The 12,680-nt window shown below is 37.9% G+C and overlaps 1 protein-coding gene and 1 pseudogene across 6 annotated transcripts in view; one reads left to right on the top strand and one right to left on the bottom strand.

Annotated features, from left to right (window-relative positions):
• The first annotated feature begins 1,689 nt into the window (after nt 1–1,689).
• Nucleotides 1,690–9,340, top strand: LOC126595353 (uncharacterized; annotated as a pseudogene).
• Nucleotides 4,285–12,680, bottom strand: part of LOC126595294 (uncharacterized) — an 87,525-nt gene continuing 79,129 nt past the window's right edge. For 4 of the 6 annotated variants that reach the window (XM_050261646.1, XM_050261640.1, XM_050261636.1 and 1 more), the window contains one exon: nt 4,287–4,687. In XM_050261646.1, coding sequence (XP_050117603.1) covers nt 4,466–4,687 — 222 coding nt within the window. In that variant the 3' untranslated portion in view covers nt 4,287–4,465. Of the gene's footprint in view, nt 5,515–12,680 lie in introns of all 6 variants that reach the window. The other 2 variants (XM_050261654.1, XM_050261644.1) reach the window with 2 other exon arrangements.

Genomic DNA, 12,680 nt, shown 5'->3' with positions numbered 1-12,680 from the left:
TTTTAACTACTATGCGACTCCCTTACACAAATCTGATATTTGTTTTTTGTTAATGCAGGTACATTAGCCCCGAGTCCTTCGGATACCTGGATCTACTACAAAGTTTGAGAAGTCGTGATTGTTCCTAATTGTACATTTTTCTTCTTTGGTATTACCTGTTTGTGTTTTTTTTTTTTTTTTTTTTTTACTCCCGTTTCTTCCCCGGAATGACAGAAAGCTAATGTTACAAACTAGGCAACTAAAGCAGCTATCTCCAAATGCAGCACTAAAGCAGCTATCTCCAAATGCAGCTGTTTCTTCTTCTCTGTATCGCTCGTTAATAAAAAATAACTAATCTAGCTTAAAATTTGCATCGAGTTTCTTCTTATCTTCTTCTCTGCATCTCTCAATTTTTCGTCCCCTTTTGTCAACCAACTTCGATATTTCTTCTTTTCTACATTCGCTTGTCCTCGATAATTTCTTGACGTGCCTCCAAATACTGAAGACGGTTGTGAAAAGATAACTGCTAACCGCTGTATGTTCTCCCAATAGAAAAACACATTATCGCAATCGTTGTCAACCGCCTGTGTCTGCTTGGAACAATGTGAGACAGTCCCCTCCCCTGAGCACTACACCGGCGAACCAAAATTTGCAACCGCAAACACCAAGCTCGAGAAACAGGACGTGAAATAAGAACAATACAGCAAGAGCCATGACGAGAGACTCAATACGTTGTCAGAAATCCAAAGTTGTCTTTTTATTTCCTTCTCTACTGCGCTAAGTAGTGTCGGAACTGTAACGGATATTTTTACATAATTAAAGTCGTGCATAATCTTTCAACTTATTCACTCATTGTTGGTTTTGGATAAAATCCTCAAGAGTAATACAGTAGTTGACCATGCTATTCACGTGTTGAGCTTGACAGCCACACATATTCTCATAAAGCCTTATATGTATTTTTCACCGTCTAACTTAGTAACATAACAAATGCGGAATTATACATGAATTGATAATTAATAACAACCACAATTATATTTTTCACTTTTTAACTTTGGATCGAGACGGAATCTCACATTAGAGAATTAAAGCGTTTCATAATCTTCATATGAATCATCCACCTAAAATAATTAATAAAAACCTTAATTAGAATATCCTTATTTCCCATTTTGTTATTTTTTTCCCAATGTAATTCTTTCTTTTTTGCCGAAAACAACGTAAATATTATTGAATGAGGAAAGACCCATTACATATAACATTCGGCCAATTCAAATTTTTTGAATTTGATACAAATTAGGGCTCGTTTTAAAGTCTTTTAAAAATGACTAAACACGTCACTTAATACTATGATATAGTGGTATTCCTCCTCACATGTAAGTAAGAGGTCTTAGATTCAATTATCGCCAAAAGCGAATTTGAATCACATTATTAATGTGCTAGCTCAGTCTGAGGTTAAGTCCATCCCTTCCTCTTAAAAGTAGATAATATTGTTTGTTAAAAAAAATTAAAAAAAAAAGACTACTCACTTTTGTTAAATTGATTTTGGGTTCCAAAAGCATTTCATATTTTTTTTTGTAGAAAATACCCCAAGTGCTTTTTTAGAATCCACTTGATTTTACTAAGGATTGATTTAAAAAACATTTTAGCTAAAAACACTTTCAGTCATTTTAAAAACACTTTCAAATAAATTCTTAATATTACACAACTAATTTTAAATTAAACTAATACTTATATGTATTTAATACATTTGTCCCCACCTTCAATTTTTGCCGCACATCGTGATGGTGAATATATTCTTTGGTTTGGAGGGAAAGGGAATTGATACTCAACCTCTCTTCTTTCTTTATTCCTTAAAAAAAAATTGAAATTGACAATCACGCCTTTCTCTCTCAACCTCCCTCCCTCCCTCCCTCCTATATATAAGAGTATTTATCAAATATAGCAAAAAATTAACCCTTAATTTAAAAAATGTCACTTTTTTATAAAACATTTCAAATGTATCCAAAATTCCACTTAAATAGACACAAATACCCTCAAATTTAACAATAAAATAAATTAAAGGTTTTTTAGCCAAAATGATTTGTGACATTGACATAACTCCTTAATCTGGTCCTTAACAATTAATGATAATCAATAGTAGGATTCTTGAATTTGTTATCATGAATCATTTATCTTTCTTTGAATATGTCTATCGTGATCATTTTAGTTTTTTCGTGAAAAATCTATCAATTGCTCTGTTAGTGTGATGATGTAGCATTACGTGGGTTTCACAAATACAATCATATAACGACATGTGGATTAACTTTAAAAACTATTTTTTTATATTTAAAACTAAAAAAGATATTAGTAAGAAAAAAGGTGTTGAAGGCATGATTGAAATTCTGCTACTCCCATTTGCGGTAACCGCAGCGCTGCTTAATGCCGGTGATGAGGGGGTCGAAGGGATAGGGTTGTTGTGGTGGAGTGTAGAAGCGAAGGTAAAATTGGACCGAAGCTTGAGGCGACAGTAGCTAAAAAGCCTTTAATTTATTTAATTGTTAAATTTGAGGGTATTTGTATCTATTTAAATGAAATTTTGAATATATTTGAAAGTTTTTATAAAAAGTGACATTTTTGAAATTAAGAGTTAATTTTGGCTATATTTGATAAATACTCTATATATAAATATAAAGCCTCCTTCCGCACCAAAATTCCTCTTCGTTCCCACGGATTCTTCCCCACCGTCACAGTCCAACCGCTGTCTTTCCCGCCAAATTTATTGTCGAACTATGCCTCCGTCCTCCGACCACGCCGTCCCCACCGTCACACCAGTCACCATATCCTACTCCGAGCTCCAAGTAACTCTCTCTCTCCCCCCCCCCTCTATGTTCTTTTTGTGGTTGCCTAGAAAATTGAGCATGAGAGTTTGGTTTGATTGCCTTTAATTTTTTTTTTTTCTGTTTGGGCGCTCAGAAACTCAAGAGAATTCGTTGAAGTTAGAGCAAAATTCTATTTCAGTTGACTTTTTGGTTGTTATTCTCTTCATTTTCTCAGCAACCAAACAGAATCTAATTGTTTTATTCATAGTTTTGTTTAATTGCTATGTTTTAACTCATCGATCACGTCGAGAATTCGATTTTTCTAATCATCGGTTTTTTATTTTGGATTGATACAGGACAAGGACAAAGACTTGTCAGTGAAGATTGAAGAAGGATTTGGACCAAATGGGTTGGGAATCCTATCAATCACTCATGTATGATTTCGTTACGCGATTACCGTTGTTAATTACTGATTATCTCTTCCATTACCAGTTTTGGTAAGTTAAAATTGCTTAATTCTGAATCACACCAGTATCAGTATGGTGATATGTTGTTTTTTTACTTAATTCTGCTGTTAAGCATATTTGTTTGACAATGGAAATTTTGGTTTCTGGTTGAAATATATGTGCAGAAAGAATTTGTTAACGAATCGGTTGAAAAGATAAACCACATGTTTACATGTGAACCCATGAACTTGCATATGTAATGTCCGGGTACTTTCTGCGTCATGTAGATTGTAGATTGGGCTGTTTGGTCAACGATATTTTGCTCCATTATTCCATTCATAGCTCATAAGTTATGATGTCTCATGTTATTGTTTTGATTCTTCATACCTAATCGATTCTCGTGAGAGCTAGTGTTTTGTTGTAAACTGATAAGTATTTTCTTTCTAGCATCTTTGTAATTGTTTCATTAAGTTTCCAATTGCAGGTTCCGGGATATTCTTCCGTGTGCGGGAATCTTCTACTCCTGTCACCTAGGTATATCCCTTCTACATAGGATTTTCAAGTTCATTTTAAGTTTTAACAGCAATTCATAATGAATTTAGGAAGATAGTTTGTTATAGCACTGCTCATGGGAGTTTTCTTTTCGTTTATTAGATTAGCCAATCTGCCTGAATAGGTGAAGAAGGAACTTGAAGATCCTCATAGTAGGTAAGTCATTTTAGTCCCATTGGTGTACTTTGAAGGAAAGATGAGAGAAAATCGGTTACGATGGTTTGGACATGTGCAAAGAAGGCCTACTGACGCTCCGATTAGAAGATGCGACTATGGGACAAAGGTTCAGGGTCGAAGGGGTAGAGGAAGACCTAGGAAAACTTTGGAAGAGACCCTAAGAAAAGACTTAGAGTACTTGGATCTAACGGAGGACATGACACAGGACAGAACACAATGACGTTCTAAGATTCATATAGCCGATCCCACTCAGTGACTTAGATTTTCCAAGTCTCCAACCGAGAAGTTTTCCTCACTCGGGAAATTAAGGGAACACTACCTCAACATACATGCTCCACTCACAAAGCTTCAACATACAAGCTTCAACAAAAGAAAATTCGAAGAACTTAGCGAAGAAGGCTTTGATGTATTTAACACAATACGTTGAAATGAAGGAAAACTTATATATTGATATCCCCGATAAGTTACAAATATGTACATATACATGAGTCAAAATAAACAAACAAGATGGAGCCTTCACAAATGTTGCTTAGGTGAAGTCTCAGCAGTCGGTAAAGCCCCAGAAAGAGAAGGCACCGGAGGGGGATCATTCAAAGCCTCAGTACTGGACAAAACCCTAGAAGGAGGAGGCATCAGAGGTTGATCATTTGGAGCTTCATTACGCGGTACAGCCCCAGAAGACGAAGGCAATAAATGCCTTTGGAACAAACCCACAAATCTCTGATGATCAAGTAAAACCTGACCATCAGATTCCTTCATCTGGTCAAGCTTCCTCTTCATGTTTGTAGCATAGTCATGTGCGAGCCGGTGCAATTGTTTATTCTCATGCTTGAGCCCTCTAATCTCCTGTTTGAGACTCATCACTTCAGCCGCCAATGATTCAACTTGGCGGGTTCGAGCAAATAGGCATTGGGCCATATTAGACACAGAACCTGCACACTGAACACTGAGAGCCAGAGAATCCTTAACAGCCAACTCATCAGACCGTTTGGAAAGTAGTCTGTTATCTTTGGGAGTGAGAAGGTTCCTGGCCACTACCGCAGCGGTCATATCATTCTTCATCACGGAATCCCCAACGGTAAGAGGTCCAGTAGGGGAGACGAAGGATGGGCGCCATATGTTGTCTGGAGAAGGCGGGGCTGCCTCTTCAACAAGGTTCAAGTCAAAACGACGGTCGGAGGGGCCAGACATTTTCAAAGGTGTTGAAGAGAGAAGAGGTCGGACAAATCAAGATCTTAGAAGTGCAAGAATGGAGCTTCTACTGGTGGAGATTCAAGTGTGCTTTGGAACTTAATGCCAGCCCCTATAAAAATCTGCACTCGACGAAGCTTCAGAAATCGAAGAGGCGCCTGCTCAGAAATCGAAGAGGCATTTGCTTTCTCAAAAGCTAGGCTGCTCAGAGATCACGAGGGTCGATCTCAGAAATCGAAAAGGCGTTTGCTTTCTCAAAAGATGGGCTGCTCAAAGACCACGAAGGCCGATCTCAGAAATCGAAGAGGCTTGCTTTCTCAAAAGCTGGGCTGCTCAGAGACCACGAGGGCCGATCTCAGAAATCGAAGAGGTACCTACTTTTCCAGCCTTGTCAGCACTTGTCACACGCACACCCAGCTTTGCGGAAATTACGGGCATTTTGTCGAAGATTTCTGGTGAAGTAGAAAGCACATGAATCGTACTGTTCAATCACCCACTTCCCACACGCAACAGTAGCTCATGGGTACCACAGATAATCTTGCCAAAGTTATCTGACAAAGTTGAGACACGTGAAGCTTGCAGCTCCCACTACATCGCTCTGACCAAGAAGGGTAAAAGAATAGCAAAGAAACAACACTAACAAAGTTTAGACACATAAATTTTGAAGGTCTAGCTACCATATTATTACCCACAAGGGTAAAGGAACAGTACCACTGCTGGATAATTGGAAGGTCCCGGTGTGTCAACCTCTGTACTTCGTGGCAAGGTAGACTAGCAAACATGCCCAACCTTTACTCACATTCGAGAAAACACTCCTAAACAAGATTGCTTGCTCCAAAATCGAAGAGGCACCGCCTTCCGAATCTCGAGAGCCAGACTCCCAACATGATTACTTTCTCAAAAATCGAAGAGAGGGTAAAGGAACAGTACCACTGCTGGATAATTGGAAAGTCCCTGTGTGTCAACCTCTGTGCTTCGTGGCAAGGTAGACTAGCAAACATGCCCAACCTTTATTCACATTCGAGAAAACACTCCCAACAAGATTGCTTGCTCCAAAATTGAAGAGGCACCGCCCTCCGAATCTCGAGAGCCAGACTCCCAACATGATTACTTTCTCAAAATTCGAAGACACCGCTCTCCGAATCTCGAGAGCCAGACCCCCAGCAGGATTGCTTTCTCAAAAATCGAAGAGGCACCGTTCTCCGAATCTCGAGAGCCAGATCCCCGACAGGATCACTTGTTCGAAAACCGAAGAGGCATCGTTTTCTCAACTTCGAGAGCCAGATCTCCTTGGATAAAGCTTGTCTGTAATCTTCACACGCAACATCAGCTTTCCAGATACCACAGACCACTTTTTCAAAGTGCTCTGACAGAGTTAAAACACGTGAAGCGGGCAGCTCTCACTACATTGCTATGACCAAGAAGGGTAAAGGAATAGCATTACTACTTGTTGTTAGGGAGACTCCTATATATGTCGACCTCCATCCTCAACGGATAGGCAGACTTGCAAAAATGCTCAACCCTTCCTCTTATCTGAGAGGGCACTCCCAATGAAGCCTCTTGAAATACTCAGCTTTCTTTCCCCCCGATAATACCTCTGCAAACAAGCTACACCAGAGCAAAAATATCTCATATCATCAGGGTTAAAAGCAAGAGTATCCCATATCATGCTTTTTCCCTGTCTTTTCCTTTGGCCTTGTTCTTACCTACAAGACAATGAGAAAGAGAGCAATCAGTCAGCACTTGGAATCAAGCTTCCAGCCAGGAACTGACTGCCTGGAACCCCTTACCTGAGTACTTACCTGACATTGCTCTCGAGTACTCATCTTCAACATCTTATGCTTCCAGGGAAGATACCGCATCTGCCTGAGGAACAGATAGGGCAAGTGAGAAGGATACAAAGAAGCATGTGGAGACAAGCGTAACAGCACACGTGCCGATACATCCACTACTCTGTCAAAAGCAAAAGTATCCCATATCAGCAGGGTCGAACGTACTCTAGATTTGATGGACTTGTTTTGACCCTCAAATTCTTCAGTCGGCCTTATACTCTGGAGGAAACCAGAAAACCCTCCAGCCCAGTTCAAGAATAAGCCTGTGGAAAGTTACTTCTTCAAAAGCAAAAATATCTCATATCATCTCTTCTCATTTTTCTTCTCTTTATCCTTCATGCTGCCTGCAAGATAGGGAGAATGTGAACAATCAGCCGGAGCTCTGATTGCTTACCTTGTCTGTCACCTCTTTCAGCAGATCCCCTAGCTCGGCGACTTGGGGGACTCCTACTACATGGTTTGTATCGCGCTTGACCAAGCCTGAAACTACAAGTAAGCTTCAAGTGAAATTGATACATTACCTTGTGCATCTCCACCAGTTAAAGATACCACCCCTGGATGGAGGAAGAGTACTTCCAGAGAAGATGCCACATCTACCTATGAGACAGATAAGGCAAGTCAAGACGATACTACACTCCGGTACTTAGAAGTTTCGTGATTACGAGATCATTCTCTCACAATATTTCCTAATGTCATTTGTACTAAATCATTCACTTGTACTCACTAAAGGAGAGCTTGAACCTATGTACTTGTGTAAACCCTTCACAATTAATGAGAACTCCTCTATTCCGTGGACGTAGCCAATCTGGGTGAACCACGTACATCTTGTGTTTGCTTTCCTATCTCTATCCATTTATATACTTATCCACACTAATGACCGGAGCAATCTAGCGAAGATCACAAAAAGCGACCGTTTTCGTTACCTAGGATCTATCTTGCAAGAGAACGGAGAATTAGATGGAGATCTCAACCATAGAATACAAGCTGGATGGATGAAGTGTAAGAGTGCATCCGGCGTGTTGTGTGACCGTCGTAGGCCACTGAAGCTCAAGGGAAAATTTTATAGGCCGGTAATAAGGCCAGCGATGTTGTATGGCACAGAATGTTGGGCGGTGAAGTATCAACACGTACACAAAATGGGTGTAGCAGAGATGAGGATGCTTCGTGGGATGTGTGGGCACACGAGACAGGATAAGATTGGGAATGAGGATATCCGAGGTAAAGTAGGAGTAGTCGAAATTGAAGGAAATATGAGAGAAAATCAGTTCCTGTGGTTTGGACATGTGCAAAGAAGGCCTACTGACGCTCCGGTTCGAAAATGTGACTACGGGACAGAGGTTCATGGCCGAAGGGGTAGAGGAAGACCTAGGAAAACTTTGGAAGAGACCCTAAGAAAAGACTTGAGTACTTGGATCTAACGGAGGACATGACACAAAACCGAGTGCAATGGCGTTCTAGGATTCATATAGCCGACCCCACTTAGTGGGAAAAGGCTTTGTTGTTGTTGTTGTTGTTGGTGTACTTTGATTTCTCTTAAGCCGTTGGCATAATTTTCGTGTAAACACAAACATCAATCTATGTTTTCCTTACAATAAAGAAAAATTCCAAAAATTCCTGCCAGAAAGATAGTCTCATCTCAACTCTTGGATTTGTCACAGACTATGGTCTTGATATTATTAACAAATATTCACATAGTTTAATTGCTTTTCTTGGGAATCTTTTTAAAGTTTTATTGCTTATCTTCTTTTTACCTGCCATCCATGTTTAGGTACAATTTTGGAGTCATGGAAAAGAGAAGCTGGAATCTGGAAAGCCTGGTATCACTTTATGTTCGTTGTTTTAAATTTTGTTTCTTTGGAAACTCTAAGAACTTAGGAAGGATCATTCATTTTCCGTTTGTGTTCTGGTTTTGCAGATACGTTAAAAGGCTCGTTTTATGCAAATCCAATATTGGATAGCCCTACAACAGATGAATCTCTAATTCAAAGGTAAAAGTCTATATGGACATCAATCATAATCTGAGTACATGTGGGATCTGTTTTGTCTGAGGTCACACAGTATATGGCTCAGACCAGTAACTATCATACATTTGATACAAGGTTTCTTAGAATTAACCAGGACAAATCGTCTTTATGCTGGGATATCTTTATCTTTATTTATCCTATTTGAGAACTTACAGATTTTGCGTAAACAGAACATAATACTTTGTATCTGCTCATATTTTATTTGTGATCTGTATTGTAGGTATCCATCGTACTGTGGTTCAAATATATGGCCCAATAGTGAATTGCCAGAACTAGAAGTCTGTATGTTTTCCTTTAATTTATGATTGTATTTTTTCATGATTATGTCATCACTGCATGTAACTTTCGATAGATTTTGTGTTGTAGTATTTCACATTTTCTGAGTGAGTAACATGTGCTTTACTTGACCAATACCAGCTAACTGGTGTGATGAAAATTGAATATCGCGGTGCTATAAGATCGTCTTTGTGGAATGATTTTGCTGAAGGTGTATGGGCAGTTTTGGTGGACAAGGATCAGGTTCGTTAATTATGCTCAAGATTCCTTACTATAAAATCACTTGCTGACGGAGTTGCTGCGACATAAACCATTACAGCGTCTACTAGACCTACAGTTATACAATCATCTTACTTTCCTTGTATCATAACAGATCGTTATCTTTGGCTTCTGTTTTTTGTCAATGCAGAATCCGAAGTGGAACGCATCAAAGTTAGAGGAGGTGAATCAGACTGAAGTGGAAGCTCTCTTCGAGCCATTGAGCCCGAACGTTGAGGAGTTGAGCGTGTGACTGACTGGCATGTGAAAACCGGAGTCATTGAAATCTATTTACCGTTGTAGAAAATAAGTTAAATGAAACTACATGAGACTTGTGTAAGTTCTACATAAGTTCTACATGAGAGCAAACACTTGGTGATTTGATTAAAAACATGTGGAATGATAAAGAGATACGGATTGACACTTGTGGTAGACTTATCAGGAGTTATATTTCTTTACAGTTTCAAGTCAGATGCATTCTTGGTAAAACTATAACTCTTCTAGCTTTCACGGTGATAATGCTACTCTTTGATAAGGATCACTTAATGGGAGGGATCCTTATTGAATTTCATGTATAAAACTAAGGTCCCTGCTCTCTCCACTAAATACACAAGTTTACAGAAAATTCAAGCCCCATTGAGCGAGCCTTGCTTTCAGTTGTGTAGAGTTGCAGGAGAACTTTAGTTCTTAATCTTAGTTTTTTGAGACGATATCTTCCACATGTACGTGGTTAAGTTGATAACTGTGAATAAGTTTTTACATTGCACAATTAACTTACAACTTGGACCATTGAAATTTATTATAATGGATCGATAGGGTCTGCAGTTTCGTGCTAGTTTCTTTCCTCTTCCCCCATACCGGCAAGAAAGTCATTTCATCCTTTGAAAACATTGTTTATATATGCATATATGGCATCCATTTAGCTGTAAACACCCCAAGAAGTAATTGTTTATAATCTATTGGACAGTCTTTGTCTTTTCGTGTTCATTTCTTTCTTCCTTTCCTCTCTTTCACTGCACCTTTCCGTCCAGCCGGCCGACAGTATGTCGTTTCTCAAGTTCATACGCAAACGGTATTATATTATATACTTTTCGATTCTAGCAATGTGAGACAATGAGAACAAAAAAAATTCTGCGCAAACTCCAAGGTGTATAACATCCATCTTGGTGTATTATATGGTTCATTTGCCTAGTAAGGAAGGGCCCTTCTAATAGAATTATAATCCTAATGCGCATTTTGCAATAGTTTTAGCAGTGGAGGAGCTTCAAACGATCCGTTGGGGTGTATTATGGTCCACCCCCATTTAAATGTATTATATTAAAGCACCGCCTAATGGTTAATACAACCGTCCAGTAGATCGTGGTTCCACGTTTGAATCTTGTAAATGGTTGAAGCATTTACCGTTCACCTTGAATAAGTGTTTTTAGTTGTTGTTTCACATTTGGATCTTTTTTCCTATTGCTCTTGTTTATTATGTGGTTTTTGCCATGCTACTTCTTAGATGCTTACACATTTTAACGTAAAATAAAACATTATTGATGGTGGAGTACTTGTAATCACAGCTAAAAAGTCTTTGTTACAATCTATTTGATAGTCTTTGTCCTTTTGTGTTCGTTTCTTTCCTTACTCTTCTCTGCACCTTCTCAACCATCATTTTGTCGTTTCTCAAGTCAATACACCAACATTTATTATATTATAAACTTTGTTCTTGTTGATTGAATGAGCTTATCTGTTCGGCAACACAAACACAAACATTGCCATTTTTCAGAAAATCCCCTTACGTTTGAGACATTACACTAACATCCTCCGAAGTTATCGAGTTTTCACCAAACCCCCTTACATTTGAGACATTACACTAACACCCCCTTAGGTTTTAATTCACTTTCAAATAACCCCTTAAGTCAAATATTTGCTTTTGAATTTATTAAGTTACCCTTATAATTAAAGAAAGAATTTATAAATATATAGAAAAAGAATATCAAATAAAATTTACAAATTAAATAACATGTCACTAATAAGAACGAATATGTTTATTAATGCTTAAGTAATAATCCAATCATCAACTTCCATATCATTTTATTTACAAAATTTTATTCTTCAACATTTTCTTACGCCTAATTATGTTTATCCATGTGATATAGAGTCTTGTTCTTCAAGATTACAGGATCCAGTAAAATTATTATTACTCACTTAATTTAACGGGAAAGGGGAAAATATAACAAAATGGTTAAATAACCGCCTATCGACCATATTAAGATTGAACAATGGGTGATTATAATTTTCTTGGACCCCAAGATCTAGGAGAACAAATAATTGATGTTCTAAAAATCCCTGCCTAGAGCTAGGCGGTTGACCACCGTCCCAATTAGTCTCTAAGCGTTTGAAAATTAAGAAAGTGCACTAGACCTGCGCGTCCGCTTAACCTGCTTAAATAACAACTCTTATTTAGACAGAAAATCTATAACACTCATTTTGTATTTTGTTTTTCCAATAAAATATAGATTTGTTAAATATTTGGATAAACACTCATTATATGCGTATTCCTCGTGTTTTCATTATATTCTAATACTTTATAATATATATATGTCATTTTATTTTGTAATTTATATATCCCAATACAATTATGTGTCATTTTAAGTATAAAAATGCATTTATTTATATAATATATAGTAAATTTACTTAAATCCGCATAGGCACTAAGCCTCGCCTAGCTGCTAGGTCCTAACTCGTCGCTCGACTAGCGCCTAGTATGTATTAGAACCAGTGGCGGATGCAGGAAATAATGCTTGTGGGGTCATAGCGCGCGCAGCGCGAAAATTTTTTTTAGCCTCGTTTGGTACTTCGGACTGTACTGACTATTTCAGTCGGATAAGATAAATAGTCGTCGGATAGTACTAACTCCATTAGTCGGGCGTTTGGTGCAGTGTCGAATTAATCTGTGCATGGAACAATAATAAATTTTTTTAATAATTTTTAACAAAATAATTGGTGTTAAAATGAAAAAACTCACAATATAAACAAATCATCAATATAATCAAAATAAATATGAATTGAATTTCAATTAAATTAAATATATTCTACATATACAAAATATTCAAAATAAATACTCACAATATAAACAAACCATCAACATAATCAAAATAAATATGA

The sequence above is a fragment of the Malus sylvestris genome, chromosome 2, assembly GCF_916048215.2.
Source record: "Malus sylvestris chromosome 2, drMalSylv7.2, whole genome shotgun sequence".
NCBI lineage: Eukaryota > Viridiplantae > Streptophyta > Magnoliopsida > Rosales > Rosaceae > Malus > Malus sylvestris.
This window is presented reverse-complemented; position numbering and strand designations above follow the sequence as displayed.